General features: G+C 35.8%; 1 protein-coding gene across 1 annotated transcript; it reads left to right on the top strand.

Annotated features, from left to right (window-relative positions):
• Positions 1-363: 363 nt before the first annotated feature.
• LOC311600539 (vomeronasal type-1 receptor 90-like) lies at positions 364-1,248 on the top strand (the record flags this gene model as incomplete). Its single annotated transcript, XM_084787321.1, has 1 exon — positions 364-1,248. One exon carries the CDS (start codon positions 364-366, stop codon positions 1,246-1,248), a length of 885 nt encoding a protein of 294 aa, XP_084643447.1.
• Between the last annotated feature and the right edge of the window lie 15,821 nt (positions 1,249-17,069).

The following is a 17,069-nucleotide window of genomic DNA, read 5'->3' as shown; positions in this document are numbered from 1 at the left end:
TCATCACTACTATTTAAAACAATTTATATCAACATGGTTGAATTTCTAAGTCATGAGAATCAGTTGCAAGAAAAGCACAAGTGTGCAATCTGTATAGATGTGACTGTGAAAGCACTTATTATGCATAGCATGCTGTTTTTTCAATTAGATACATGGAGTATATTTAAAACTGTAGGCTATGAAGTCTAGTATGGAACATCAAAAGTTAAAGAGACTGTTTAATCATAAGTAAACAGGTAAATTGTTATACTGATATAGACATAATAAATAGTGGATCACAATTTTCTTGTGCACTCTATTATTTTTTTCAGATATATGAAATATCATTCCTCTCTGCTCCTAAGAAGAATTCACTTTCCTCACATGTCTTCATTAAAGAATGTCCTTTATTTCCAAACTGGCCTTGGAGTCATAGCCAATATGTTCCTCCTTTTTTTCTACATTACCATAATCCTAGGTCACAGACATAAGCCCACCGATCTGATCTTCTGTCAACTGACCTTCATTCATATAATGATGGTCCTCACTGGGTGGGTTATTTCGCTTACAGACATATTTGAGTCACTGAACATTGAGAATGACTTCAAATGTAAGACAACTTTCTACATACACAGGATGATGAGAGGCCTCTCCATCTGCATCACCTGCCTTCTGAGTGTGTTCCAGGCTGTCACTATCAGTCCCAGTACCTCTTTGTTGACCAAATTTAGACAGAAACTAAAAAAATACATGATCAGTGCTTTATTGTGTATTTGGTGTTTTAATTTGTCCCTTAGTAGTAGGACGATCTTCTATGTTGGTGCTTATATTAACATGAGTGGGACTACCCAGATGAAGATCACTAAAACCTGTGCGTTCTTCCCCATGAACTACATCATCAGAGGATTGCTTTTAACAGTGACAACCATCACAGACGTGTTTCTTGTAGGAGTCATGCTGACCACCAGCACATACATGGTGATTGTCTTGTTCAGACATCAGAGGCAATGCAAGCATCTTCATAGCATCAGCCACCTGAGAGCATCCCCTGAGAAAAGGGCCACCCAGACCATCTTGCTGCTGGTGGTTTTCTTTGTGGCCATGTACTGGGTGGACTTCACCATCTCATCCACCACAGCCCTGTTATGGATGTACAACCCAGTCTTCATGACTGTTCAGAAGTTTGTGTTGAATGTTTATCCCACAATAACTCCTTTGGTACAAATCAGTTCTGATAGCAGAATAATCATTATGCTGAAAAACATGTAGTCAAAGCACCACCACATTACTTTTTGAAAAAGAGATAATTTTTTTCATCTTCTTCAAAAATGTCAATTCATTTTTTATTTATATGGATGGGTACATTATGCATGCATGCATTCATGGTGCTCACAGAGGTCAGAAGAGGTCATGGGATCCCCTGGAACTGGAGTTACAGATGGTCGTAAGGCGTCATTCTGGTGTAACCAGAATTATTTTTTCTAAAATACAGATTTTTCTTAAAGTTTAATACTTCAAGTAGCAAAGAAAGATTCTTTATGTCTTTGGTATATATTCTTTTGATATTTCTGGTGTCTAATACTATATAGTTCTTAACTTCAGTTTACATCATAATTTGAGTTTTCTTTCTTCTTTTTACTTTCTATCATAAATGTATTGTCCATGCTGGTTACTAATATGAAGCTCCTTGTAGATAGTGACTTTTTAAGCTTTTCTTTTGAAAAGATTTGGTAGCTTTAATTCTGTTTAGTAACTAAAATTTCTCTAGATCATAAAAGTATTGTGAATTGAAACTTCCCTTTTTTTAACCAGTTACTCAATGGGTTTTTGACAAAAATTCATTATGCTGGTTTATTTGCAATTTAATTAACCTACATTTATTAAAATATTATTTGTAAATAAAACTTGTTTATATACACATACATGATGTGCAGTGTGTTTTATGTGAATGTGTGTATGTATGTATGTTTGTGCACACATGAAGGATGTATGTTCAAGCACATGTGGAGACCAGGAGAGAACCTTGGCTGTTGTTCTTCCGAGGCCATTCACCTTGTGCTTCAATAGAGTTTTTCTCACTGTACCTAGGGCTTGCCAAGTAGGCCAAGATGGTTGCTTCATGGATTCTTTTGTCTCTGCCTCTACAGCTCTGGGATTAAAAGTGTTTGCCAGTATACCCCTCCATTTAAAAAATATGTTGTCACATCCTATTGAGACTCTAAATGAGAGAAGTATGGGAGAATAGCAAAGTAGAAGGATCCAGAGGGTCCTAGAAACCTACAAGTAGAACATTAGGATAGGCAGATTTGGGCCCAGGGGTCCCGCTCAAACTATGGCACCAGCCAAGGACAATACAGACAGTAAACTTTAAACCCCTACCCAGATCTAGACAATGGTTAGAACATTCTCCATAGTTGAGTGGAGAGTGAGATATGACTTTCTCACATACTCTGGTGCCTCACCTTTGACCATGTCCCCTGGAGGGGGAGACCTGGTGGCACTCAGAGGAAGGACAGCAGGTTACCAAGAAGAGACTTGATACCCTATGAGCATATACAGGGGGAGGAAATCTCCCTCAGGAACAGTCATAGGGGAGGGGAATAAGGGGAAAATGGGAGGAAGGGAAGAATGGGAGGATACAAGGGATGGGATAACCATTGAGATGTAACAAGAATCAATTAATAATAAAAAATTTTTAAAAATAAAAAATAAAAAATATGTTGTTAGGGTTACCAAGAAAAGACTTGATACCCTGAGGGGGAGGAAGTCCCCCTCAGTTACAGTCATAGGGTAGGGGAGTAAGGGGAAAATGGGAGGGAGGGAGGAATAGGAGGATACAAGGGATGGGATAACCATTAAGGTTTAATATGAATAAATTAATAAAAAACAAATGAAGAAAAAATAAAATATGTTGTTCTTTTATTTAAATAGTTTTTCATACAACATATTCTGATTAGAATTTCCACTTATCCTAGTCCTCTGAGTTCATTCTCATCTCCGCTCTGACTGAATATGTGGTCAACTTTGGAAAATTTGTCATGAGGTGATAAGAAAAAAGTATAATATTTTGTGTTTGGATGGAATGTTCTGTAGATATTTGTAGGTCCATTTGATTCATATTGTTGGTTAATTTTGTTATGTGAAGTTTAGTTTATGTCTCCATGACCTGTCCATTGGTAAGTCTTCTTCTATTAATGCAAGGCGGTTGTTGTGTAATTTGAGTTTTAGTAATGTTTTATTTATGAATGTGGGTGCCCTAGCTTTTGGAAGATAGCTGTTCAGAATTAAGACCTCATCTTGGTCGAAATTTTCTTTGATGAATATGAAATGTTCTTCCTTATCTCTTTTGAATTATTTCAGTCGAAAGTCTATTTTATTAGATGTTATAATGGCTACTCCAGCTTTCTTCTTGGCTTTGCTTGGAAACCCTTTTTATAGCTCTCTATTCTGATGAAATGTCTATCTCTGTTCCCAAGGTGTGTTTCCTGTAAGCAAGAGAATGATAGATCCCATTTCACATCCATTCTGTTTGCCTGTGTCTTTTTATTGGGAAAGTGAGTCCATTGATGTTAAGAGATATTAATGACCAATGATGGTTAGTTCCTGTTGTTTTTATGTTGGTGGTGTTAGTGTTTCTGTTGTTTCCTTTTTCCCTCGTGTAGAATTATTTCTTTTCTGTGTTTTCTTGGGTATAGTAGACCTCCTTGGATTAGAGTTCTCCTTCCTGTATTTTCTGTAGGGCTGACTTTGTCGATAGATGTTGCTTAAATGTGTTTTTTCCCCTTGGATATATTGTTTTTCAATCTATGGTGATTGAGATTTTTGCTAGGTTTCCATCTATGGTCTCTTAAAGGCTTCAAGACATCTTTCCAGGCCCTTCTAGCTTTCAGAGTCTCTGTTGAGAAGTCAGGTGTAATTCTGATAGGTCTTCCTTTGTAAGTTACTTGGCCATTTTCCCTTGCAACTTTTTATTATTATTTCTTTGTTCAATGTAGTTACGGTTTTGATGACTATGTGCCTGGAGGATTTTCTTTTCTAGTCCAACCTATTTGCTGTTCTGCACGCTTCTTGTATGTTTATAGGCATCTCTTTCTTTATGTTGAGGATTTTTTTTTCTATGATTTTGATCAAAATATTTTCTGGTCCTTGGACTTGAGGCTCTTTACTTTCTTCTATTCCTATTATTCATAGATTGGGTATTTTTCACAGTATACCAGATTTCTTGGAATCTTTGAGTCAGGAATTTTTGAGATTTAACATTTTCTTTGACTTGTATTGATTTCTTCGATTGTATCTTCTATGCCTGAGATTCTCACATCCCTCTCTTAAATTCTGTTAGTTATGCTTGTGTCTGCTGTTCCTGTTCTCTTCCCTATGTTTTCCATTTCCAGTACTTTCTCAGTTTGTTTTCTATTTCCATTTTCAAGTCTCAAATGGTTTTATTCATTTCCTTCAACTGTTTAATTTTGTTTTCTTCTTGTTCATTAAGGAGATTGTTCATTTCCTCTTTAAAGGCCTCTATCCTTTTGAGTATATTTTCTCATACTTCTTTAGATTTTCTCTTTAAATTCCTCTACCACCTTTATAAAGTTTGGTTTAAGCTCATCTTCTTGTGCTTTGGTTGTGTTGGGATATCAAGGGCTTGCTGTAGAAGGACAGCTGGGCTCTGATGGTGCCATATTGTCCTTGCTCATGCTGACTGTGCTATTATGCTGCCCTTTATACATATGTAGGTCCTTGGTGTTGGCTAAATTTCCCAATGCAGGACACCTCAGGCAGTCAGTCAGTGACTTGGGCCTGAAAATGGAGATTAGGGAAGAACCCCCATCTCACCTCTGTTACCTTTGGCGCAGGGCCTCCTGCATGTTCTTGGGATCCTGAGGCCTATGTTCTGCTGCCTGGATCTCAGGGGGATCAGACATGTAGGAAAGATGCAGAGGGTGCTCTGCAGTGAGTGTTTCTGAGGACTCCCACAGGCGTCTTCTGAATTGCAGGAGATGACAGTTGGGGACCATACACACACAGCTCACCTTTGCTTGCTGTCCTCCAGGTAGATCAGGATGGTAAGATATAGGCAGAGGAACTTTGGTGGGTTGGTCAGGTTTTTGGTCAGTTGGTGGGCTATGGATATTTGTTGTCATTTTTGGTAGTTAGTTGAAAGTTGTTAAATAGTCCTGATCAGGGAGGAAACAGGGTATAGGAAGTTAAACTCAGGGATTTCTCTCTTTCTTCATCATTTTTCTGTCCTTCTTTATTTCTTATGTAGGCTGAGAAGGGTTGAAAAGAAACAATGGGGATATAGAAATAATATATGAATAATAAGACAAAGGGATAGATTATTGAATCGTCTTTTAAACTCAAGGCATTAATAAGCCAAAAATCTTACATTAGTAACCTGCTGTCCTTCCTCTGAGTGCCACCAGGTCTCCCCCTCCAGGGGACATGGTCAAAGGTGAGGCACCAGAGTATGTGAGAAAGTAATATCCCACTCTCCACTCTACTGTGGAGAGTGTTCTGTCCATTGGCTAGATCTGGGTAGGGGTTTAAGGTTTACCGCCTGTATTGTCCTTGGCTGGTGCCTTAGTTTGAGCGGGACCCCTGGGCCCAAATCTGCCTATCATAATGAGACTTGATACCCTATGAGCATATACAGGGGGAGGTAATCCCCCTCAGGAACGGTCATAGGGGAGGAGAATAAGGGGAAAAGAGGAGGGAGGGAAGAATGGGAGGATACAAGGGATGGGATAACCATTGAGGTGTAACAAGAATAAATTAATAAAGGAAAAAAAAGAAAAAAATCTTACATTAGTATAAATCTTTGTATATTGATACTGAAATAAGGTTATATTTATATTTGATAACATTTGTATAGATAGATCTTTGTATACAGATACAAAATTAAGGTTATATTTCTATTACAACATACCATTCATTAACTCAGGTATTGTGCCTAGGTGATTCTTAAGTTCTACTCCCTTGAAAAGACTATTACAAACTATTTAGGATAATTAAGAAGTTCAAATTAATGTTAGTCAATCAAACTATTGTCCCTGTCAGATTCTAGTCTAGTTTATTACAGAGATATGCTCCCTAGGTTGAAAAGACAGTAAGAAGATAGAAAACAAGCAACACTTGCCTATTCAGATATAACATAGACAGATAGATTCTCTTCTAAAACCTCAGAGACCTACCAAACATGACATTTAAAGATATTTTCTTACCTTAAAGCATTTTTAGTTTTTGTTTTGTGTTGTCATATTTGAGTTTTGCCTGTTTGTTTGTTTTTTTACAATGAGACAGGTCTGCTGCTGGAAGCACCTCCTTTCTACTTCAAAGAAGATTTTGAACATCAAAGAATCTCATTATGGAGTTGGCTTCAAATGTGGCAAGATAGCCAATGGGCAAGAAAAAAACTGCCCTTGCTTCAAACGCCAACAGTGTGTTGTCTAAAATGGAAAAACTAAACATAAAGAAATCACTGCTGAACTTTTCCAAGGCACAGTAGGCAATACTTCACAATTCCTGCTTCACAAAGCATCTGTCAGATATTTTGGGCCAGAAGGATTAAGATGATGTGCCAACAGTTGCTGCTCTCTTAATCCTCTATCACACACATAATTAAGACTCTTATATTGTTTTAACAAGCTTCACAACATATTAACTGAGCAGCTATTACTTTTTTTTAACCCCTAAGCTAACCAGGCTTCCTCCAGATTATTTGCACTTTATTAATTTCTTGCTCCAGCTCTTCTCTCCTGATGTCTCCTTAATCTCTGCCAGTGAATGAACCCCTGATTCCTCTTCTTAATTCTCCAGCCCTGGTTGGCAGGAAGTCAAGACCTATTCTATCCCCTGCTTGGTAATTAGCTATATGCTGCTTTATTGGCAATAAGGGTCAGTGGACAATTAAGGAGCAATGCTTACACAATATTGAGACAGGAAATTCTCAGACCAAGGATTGCAACCTAAAGGGTTATATTATATCTCTAACATGGTTTATGTCATAATGTCTAACAAAAGATTGTATTCCAATTGAAATACATGCTGAAGCACTATCAACCCCAATTTGCAAAGGCATCTCTAGGATAGTTACCATCCCTAACAAATGTGTAGCCTTAGAACCATGCTGTCCAGAATTGAAGACAAAGCCCACTGGAATTCTGGATATGAACCTATGGCATGGTGCTCATATTTCATTTCTCCAACTCTGCAAAATGGAGCACAGAATCAACCATATGATCTTGTTTTAAGGCAACACCAAATAGGATCTGTGTTTCTAATTTAGCATATAGACCTTCAATCAGTAACTTAACCTTGACAATATACATACAATATTCATGTTGGTCTACCACTGAAGCCTTTCTACCCAGAGTCTAAATGTGCTATATTCAGACATTTCTTTTGAAATTAACTTTTTGCTGTTATCATAAGTTCAAGTTTGAACTCTAAAGGTTCCATAATTTTATTCAGAAATTTATCCAACCTTTATTCTATGACCTTTAATATAGCATCTAATTTCTTAGGTTTTTCTTTTTCTAAGTCTGTCTTATTCTGATCTCACTCAAAGAGGATACACAAAGCTGTAATCACCACTGAAAACATTATTTCTATGCTAAGTGAAACAAACTCAAATGGAATCTAGATTAATTGTGTCACTGTGTCTTCCATCTTTTTCAACATACAAAATAACATTTTTTAGTAGCAAAACCTCTCCTTACATACTTTACTTTCTTAGATCCAGCTTCCTTTCTAGATCTAGCAAGTTTGGATGTTTGAGACTTCTCCATAAGTCTCTAGATCTGATTTCCAGTGAGAGGGTTTTTTTGCCTCCTTTTATTGATCCTGAACATTCTCTCATTCTGGAAAGTTATGGGGTCCACAAGTGTTTCCTTCTAGCCCAGCAAGAGCCCCTTGTCCAAGGAATTTATCTTCTTGGCTTGGCTATGAAAATATGGCTTTTAGAAGCTTTCTTGTGTTAAAGGGCAACTGTTTTTTTCCTCAGCAAGGGCTTCTTAAAGCAGTACTTCTGTTTGCCTTTCTGGAGTTCTATCAGTTTTTGTTTTTCTGTAACTGACTGGAAGTTTTGCTGCTCTGGTGGAACGAGGGGTAGGGGGAGCATGTATCATCTGTCTAATCAGGGAGCTGTGAGCTCCTGCCTCAAAAACTATTGTTGCTCTCTTAATGAACAGAACAACAAAAAAACTGCTCTATAGTTTTACTTTCTATTTAAGTCTGACCCCACTTGGTATGTCAAAATGTTAAAGTTATTGTTATATAATTCTGTTTGCTTATCAGTTTCTCACACCAATAATTAAGACTCTATTACATTATTTTAACAATCTTCCTATCACATCAACTGAGCAGTTATTATTCTGTTCTTAACCCATATGGAAATCTGGCTTACCCTAGAGTAAATACCTGTGATTACTTGCATTTTATTGCTGTCCTGCTCCAGCTCTTCTCTCCTGATGTCTCCTGGATGAATTCCTTATTTCTTCTTCTTACTTCTTCTACCAGGGCTGGGAGAAAGTCCAGCCCTATTCTCTCCTCTGCTCAGTGATTGGCTGGAAGCAGCTTTATGGGCATGTCAGGGTACAATTGGACAGCAATGTTTACACAACACTGAAACAGGATATTCTCAGAACAAGGATTGTCACTAGATATGGGGTACAGTATTCAAAATTTGAATTTCACAATAATCTTATGCCTACACTTAGATGACTAACTGTCTAGGTAGCCAGTTCCCTCTGTCATTTCTATATATTTGGAAGCTGCTTACTTTGTAGTTCTTACAAATTGAGGTCACTGCTGGGGATGAAGACTACATAGTCTCACAATTAAGCTTAACTTGTTTACAATTAAAGAAGATTCTTTTAGGTCTAAGAATTTGTTTTTAGTTTATAATACAAGTTAGTGTAATTGCTAGAGTTCTTTATATATTTTGGATATTAGCCCTTTGGCAAATGCAAGGTTGGTGAAGATCTCCTAGTCTATAGGCTGTTGATTTTTTCTTTTGATAGTATCATTTGCCTTAAAGAAGCTTTTCAGTTTCATGAGGTCCAATTTTTTATGTATTTGTTTATTTATTTACATATACATTTATATTATTACTCATATATACAATAAACTATCTATAGCAAGAAGAATCATGACACAATCAGGAATTATATAAATGATATATGCTTAGTGTTTTGGTTATTTGTATTTGACAGCCTTGAAAACATCTTTCCTCTCTTGGTACTTCTAAAATTCTAAATATAAATCTATCTCCATCACATCTTGTCATTATCAACTTAAAACATCTATCTAGACCTAAGAACATCTTAACCCCTAAACAACTAAGCTTTCATTGAAAACTAAGCTACTTGATCTTCAATTCCATCAGAGACTTGAGAAGTAATAAACTTGATTACCTGAGTATGCCTGGTGTTCAGGTTAGTAGCTTTCTGAATGAGAAAATGACAGACACAGTTTGCTATCTGAAGAGTCACCCGATACTATCTATTATGTTGGAGCATATTCTTCAGCCTTCTGGCCCAAAATGTCTGACAGATATATTTGTAAGCAAGTAACTATAAAGGACTTGCTTACCCTGTCTTGGCAGAGTTTGGCCATCGACTCTGCCTGCCTCCTAGCTTGCCCATTTTGGGGGGCAGAATTCTGTCTGTGGTAGAAATGAGGGCATTTTCCCAGTGGCTTGTCTGCCACATTTGAAGCTATCTCAACAAAGAGGTTCTTTGATCCTCATCATCTTCTTTGATGTAAGCTGCATGTGCCAGAAGTTAACCTGTCTCATTGTCAGTGAATCTTTAAAATAATAAAAATATTTTAAATGCCGTATTCTATATGTTTCTGGGGTTTTTGAAGACCTTATCTAACTATCCTACCTTATCTTTCTATATAATCATGTCTATATGCCACACCTAAGATGTGTATTCTTGTCATAAAAGCAGACTAGTGATTGACATCGTCATGATTTGATCAACTAACAATTAACTGGTATAACTTATTTATCCTAAACAGCCTGCAATAGTACTTCCAAAGTAGTGGAAGTAAACCTTGTATTATCTAGTTTCATGGTTTGAGTAGATAATCTATATTAGTTTGGGAGATAGGGGCTCATTAAGTCACACCTTACTTGTTGCTTTCTCTTTTCCATGTTTACTGTAAATGAAATGGGAAGTCATCTACTGAGAGCATTTCTATGACTCTGAAAATATTTAAGATGCTCTCCAGTTATCTAGACTCCAGAAAATAAATGTCAGAGCCAAGACCAGATGCTTTCTTTTACTCCCATCTATAGCACTGTTTATTTCCATACTTACAGTTGAATATGGCATCACTGCTGTAAAAAGAAAGAGATAGAAGGAGAGACAGAAGAAAAGATAGAAAAGAGAAAGGAATAGAAGAAGAGAGAAAAGGAGAGAGAGAGAGAGAGGGAGGGAGGGAGGGAGAGAGGGAGACTCTTCCAAGAATTTCCAAGAACTCAGGTTTCAGGAGAAAGACAAGTATTCTAATTCTCACTTCCTTCCCAAGTCTACATGCCTAGGACATACCACATGTTGTGTATTAAAATAGTCTATTGTTAGTGGCTTGACGTTAATTTGTATCCTTTAATTCGGAACTAAACTTTATTTTTTAATAAACTGGGCACCCTTGAGTTTGGCACATAGTTGTTTAAGATGATAATGTCTTCATGGTCAACTGATACCCTGATTAGAAGCTCCTTTCTTTATCTTTTTATCCTTTTGTTCCTTCTGATTAATTTTAATTCAAATCTGTTTTGTCAGAAGTCAGAATAATGAGCAGCTTTTTCCTGGTTCCATATGATTGTAGTACTTTTGTCTAGCCTTGTAGTCTAAGGTAGTCACTACCTTTAAAATTAAATGTGGCTTTTGAAGGCAGCAGAAAATGATTTGTTTCTTGATCCACTCAGTCAGTCTGTGACATTTGATGTAGAAATAAGGCATTCATCTTTAAAGTATTATTGAAATGTGTATTTTAGTTCTGGACATGATGTTATTGATTTTGGGTGTTGAGTTTCCTAGTGTTTTAATAATTATGACTTCATATTTTTCCACAGTCTCTCTGCTATACTCATTCCTTTCACAGACAAAAAAATAATTGTTTTTTATTATCTTAGGTTTGGTTTGCTGAATATAATTTTTGAGGATGACTATGATGTGGAAAATTGTTCCTCTTCCTTCAAGCATGGCAGTGGTTTTGCTAGGTATATTATTTTGGATTGGATATCCTTTCGGATTTGAGATGTACTGCTTCAGTTTCTTCTGGATTTGAAAGTTTACTTTGAGTAATAACTATGTAATGGATATAAACATCTTTTTGTTTTGATCCCAAGTGTAAGATATGAAACAGACTTGTGTGAGTGTGTGCAGTGTTTGTCCACTGGAAACAGATTTGTGAGAGAACATGTGATGTTTGTCCACTAGAAGATGTACTGCTTTTTGTGGGGGCATGGTCTTTGCCAAATGGTAAACATATTTGTATAGACTTTGAGAGTTATGTGTGTATGTGTGTGTATATGTATATATGATCACCAAAACAGGAGGCTTAGATTTTTGGTCTTGTCACCATTCCCTATTGCTTGGCTGTTCATCAGTTTGCTTTAAGGTTCTCCTAGAGGGAAATGCTCTAGAGAATGCTTTGAGTTTCCTTGTTTCAACTGCTGCTTCAGATTCCAGGTGTGGTGGTTACAACCACCTTTGCTGAATTGCTGGTTTGCTTTTTAATGGATGGGTCTGATGGAATCCTGACTATGATTGCACCAAGCAACTGAGTCTAAAAATTCTACTTCTCCTGTTACCATTAGCCTCTTTTCTCTCTTACATAGAGTAGGTGGATAGAAATGGAGTTATAAGCATTAAAGAACCCTAAATAAATAGATTTGAAAAGGTCAAAGCGTACATAGCTATTTTTAGTTTACTGTTTTCCTGAAATTCTGGATGTTCATACTTCCCGTTTATGGGGATTTGATGTTATTTGCAGATTTTTCTCTTACAGCTTTCTGTTACTTTTTGTTGTGTTTACTTAGTGTTTTAACTATAAAATGTTTCCTTCTTTCCCATTTGGATCCCTTTGATATCTTTTTGTTGTCTTCTTGCTCTGGCTAGAACTTCCAGTACTATATTGAAAAGATATGGGGAGAGTGGGCAGCCTTCCCTTATTCCCAATTTTAGAGAAATTTTCTTGAATATCTCTCCATTTAATTTGATTTTGGCTATTGGCTTGCTGTATATAGCATTTATCAAGTTGAAGTATGTGCCTTTTATCCTTGATCTCTCCAAAACTTTAAACATGAATGGGTGTTGGATTTTATCAAATGCTTCCTCTGCATCTAAGGAGATGATCATGTGGGATTTTTATTTTCAGTTTGTTTATATGGTGAATTACATTGATGGATTTCTATATGTTAAACCATCCCTGCATGCCTGGAATGAAGCCTACCTGGTCATGGTGAATGATATCTTTGGTGGGTTCTTGTATTCCTTTTGTGAGTATTTTATTGAATGCTTTTGCATCAATGTTCATAAGAGAAATTGGTCTGAAATTCTCTTTCTTTGTTGGGTCTTTGTGAGGTTTAGGTATCAATGTGATTGTGGCCTCGTAGAATTAACTTGGTAGTGTTCCATCCATTTCTATCTTTGAAGTAGCTTGAATAGTATCAGTATTAGCTCATTCTTGAAGGTCTGGTAGAATTCTCCACTGAAACCATCTGGCCCTGGGCTTTTTTTGGTTTGGAGACTATCAATGATTGCTTATATTTCTGTAGGGGAAATGGGACTATTTAGCTTGTTTATCTGTTCTTCACTCAATTTTGGCAAGTGGAATTGATCAAGAAAATCATCCATTTCCATTAGATTTTCTAATTTTGTGGCATATATACCTTTGAAGTAGGATCTTATGATTCTTTGTATTTCTTCAGTGTCTGTTGTTATGTCTCCCTTTTCATTTCTGATTTTGTTGATTTGGATACTGTCTCTCTGCCTTTTAGTTAGTTTGGGTAATGGTTTGTCTTTCTTGTTGATTTTCTCAAAGAACTAGCTCTTGGTTTTGTTGATTCTTTGGACTGTTCTCTTTGTTTCTAATTTATTAATTCCAGGCCTGAGTTTGATTATTTCCAGACGTCTATTCCTCTTGGGTGTTTCTGCTACTTTTTTTTTCTAGGGCTTCTAGCTGTGTTGTTAAATTGTTTATGTGGGATGTTTTCAATTTCTTTATAAAGGCACTTAGTGCTATGAATTTTCCTCTTAGCACTGCTTTCAATGTATCCCACAAATCCAGGTATGTAGTTCCTTCATTTTCACTGAATTTCAGGAAGTCTTCAATTTCTTTCTTTGTTATTTCCCTGACCTGGGTATCATTATGTAGAGAGTTGTTTAGTTTCCATGTGTGTATAGTCTTTTTGTTATTTTTGTTGTTGTTGGAGTGCAGCCTAAGACTTGTAGTTTTTCTCTTAGAGTTTTCAATCCATTTTTTTATTTTAATTTAAAGTTTTTTACATATACATTTATTATTTTTATTAATTATTTTTTCAGATTACAACTCAGATTACAATTGTTATCCTATCACTTATATTATTATACATAAACAAAATAAATTTATATAGTAAGAAGAACCACAAAACAATCAGGAATTATACAAAGGTTACAATCACAGTGTTTTGGCTATTTGAATCTGACAACCTTGAAGAAAATATCTTTCCTATTTCAGTGAGTCTATAATTCTGAATATAAATTGTTATCTATTATATCTCATCTCTATCAACTTAAAACATCTATCTAGACCTAAAAACATCTTAACTCCAAAACAAATAAGCTTAATTGTAAAAACCATATATATATATCAAACACTATCTCAAAAGCTAAGAAAGAAAGATAAGGAGAAGAGAAACATCACTGAGTCCCCTAGTTCGTTCTCTGAATAAGACCAATAGTAACTTGTAACAAACTACCAATGAAAATAAATACCTATACACCAAGAAAGCAACCAAAAATCTACCCAACCCTCCTTAAGGGAAATGGGGCATCATTCTCTTAAGGTTCCTTCTGGCTGTTTTTGGATAAATTATACTTTTGTAGAGGCCCAAATAAAATTAGAGAAAATGGTTAAATAAGCTAGGAATAGCAGAACTTCTATTAAGCCTGGAATTACTCAACATTTAGAAACTGGACCACAAATGCTATTAAATCCACTTTTTCATTCAATATCCTTAGTGTTTTAACTAAAAAATTCTCGCAAAATTTGTGTGTTATACGGATATGTCTTTGAGGCTGTTTCCTTCTATGGTTTGAAGTGTTTGAAGGTCTTGTGCTTTCATTGACTTAATTCATCTCCCTAATTTGTGCCTATAATTTGAAAATATGATTCTTTTCATGGTGTCCCACATATATAATACTTTCTAGATATGTACTCTAACAACTGAGAACATTCCCAAAACCACAGCATGATTTCTGCTAATACATTGATATGACCCTACTTCTAATATGCTCTGTAAGAAAGATCACTTCCTAAAGTGTGTTTAGAGGAGATGACAGTTTCTTAATTTTAGCAAAAGAGCTGGTAATTTCTAGGTTGAAACCCTGAATCCACTGTCAAGTAAGTATAGAGGCCACCACAAATGTTTTGAACGCCAGAAGGTTACCCTGGGGAATATAAAATGTTTTTCTACCCTTTTAAGTGGGATATTATTATTATTTATTTTGTTTTGTACACAAGGATTCAGACACATTAATCCACACAGACAGATATGGCCAGGGGAGGCAATCTCATACACAGGAAACACAGACCTCAGCTGTTCCTACTCCACTGTTCTCCTTTTATTAGGGAAGTTCACTTTTCCATTTGATGGTACCACTTTGTAACAACATCAACGATGGAACTGCCTGCTCCAGATGACATGATAATTATCGGTCTAGAGAGAGATGAGCTGATGACATTTCTTCCTTATAGCTACATTTTAGGACCTCATTTTACATGGATATTTGTAACAGGCCCATTCTGGTGAGTGTTTCATTTTCTCTTAACTAATAGTGAAAACTGAAAGTAGGTGTTAGAATGAATCAAGATTTTCTATAATAAGTTATTAGAAAATTATCTGCTTAGAATTTTTACTTTTGAACCTAACTATATAATAAGCAAGCACAACAGATGCTTCTCCATATGAAGATCTCAGTGCAACAATTTATAAACCAACATAGATTTCATTTAATGTTATCTCTGATTATATAAGTAAAATAGAAAGGGGCTATTGAGAGGTAGACAGGACCAAGAGGAAGGGTAAATAGAAACAGGGCTGATTAATAGGATAAGGATGATCAATGGTATTATCTATTGAACGAAAGTGTCACGAAATCCACTGCTTTTTACAATGAATGAACATTCATATATATGTAAAGTAGCTGCAGATGGAATATTTTAAAAAAGACATCTGAAATAGGATTCTCGTGATCATATACTCTTATAATTCTAAGGACATGGTTCCAGCTACATATTGTCAACTGTTTTACTTTTGCATCTCTGTAACAAAACACCTAAAATACCTTAGAGGGTGAAAAACAAAGAACAGACACTTATTGGTTGCAGGAGTACATTTTTAGTATTAAGGTACATTTAAATTGCATTTTGTATGTTATCTTTTTACTACTTTTCTCAGGTTAACTGGCTGTATGTGTTTAACCATATGAAACTTTATACAAATAATATTAACCAAATTAGTGTTTATAAGTAATTTTCTAGTCTGTTAAGTTTGCATGTACTTAGAAATTCTTAGGAAAGTTTCAAATCATGGCATAGGTAAACATAAGACTTTGTTAACATTATATAATAAGTTTTAAATTTGTAGATAGATTTGTTTATTCTACTGCAATGATTTCTAATAAAGTAGAACATTTCTGGATATTTTAGAAGTATCTGGAAATCTCACCTCACATACTTAATAAATTCATGTAAATTTATCTTTACAAAAAATGTAAGCTGGATAATTTCAATAGGTATTTGAATGTTTCAATTAAATTAATTCAATTTTCAATATTTCAAGCTTTCTAAATTGAACCTTATAACATTTCCACCAATATAATATTAAGGAAGCTTCTCATTAGCAGTGATTAAAAATATTTTCAATTCTCAAGTAGTATGAAATTATTTAAAGTCAAAGTCCCAAAGGTTTCCTTCAAGAGTTAAAAAAAATGCAATTTCTCATTAAAATATGCATTGACAAAGAAATGCCAAGTAAATTTAAAGGTAGGTGATAAAATATCAGAAATACATTTTTCCTGGATTATCATTTAATAATGTATAAAGAATCAAATGAGAAAGAATGCCAGGGGTGGTGTCACACATTTCTGAGACTAGCAGTTTCAACCCTATGTAAGGCAGGAGCTTCATGGATCCATGGGTTTGGTCTCTTCCTCACAGTCTCGCAGTGACACTCCTGCTGCTGCTGCTTCATCTCAGGGAAGCTGGCTCCTGTGAGATTGGAATATTCTAGTCAGTGTCTGTGTGTGCAGCTCCCACAGACCAGCTCCAGGAATAGTGAAGAGGAGAGAAGAAAGGTGGATCCGCTGTAGGGAGAATTGAGCAGGCAATGAACAACTGGTTAAGGGAAACCAACCATTGGAGAATAGCTAGTTATAGTGCTCAAGGAATGGAGGAATAAGAAATATTTGGAGACCCAGCCATATGCAGTACAAAACTGAAGGTCTTAAAGCCCAAGAGAACTTTATTTTCTGTCTTTCTGTCTCTGTGTCTGCCTAGCTTGCTGTCTGTCTGACTCCTTGCTGTTCTCCTTGGGCAAACCTCAGTATTTTATTTAAAAAGAAATTTAGTTTTTACATTACAGATTACATCGTGATTTTTCTCATCTTTTGCAATCAATAGGGCATTCAAAAAATCAACCAAGCAAGAGAACAGTATAACAAGGAGATAGAAAAAGTTCTGTATAACCTACAGTAAAGCATACGGCAAAAATCAACCAATTGCTAAGCAATGGTCAGCATAACCTGATTATTATGTCTTAAACAATACTTGGGAAAGGTTAATCATAAATTTCCCTGGTCTAAAGCCGTTGTGTT

The sequence above is a fragment of the Acomys minous genome, assembly GCF_964271855.1.
Source record: "Acomys minous genome assembly, chromosome: 6".
NCBI classification, from domain to species: domain Eukaryota; kingdom Metazoa; phylum Chordata; class Mammalia; order Rodentia; family Muridae; genus Acomys; species Acomys minous.
This window is presented reverse-complemented; position numbering and strand designations above follow the sequence as displayed.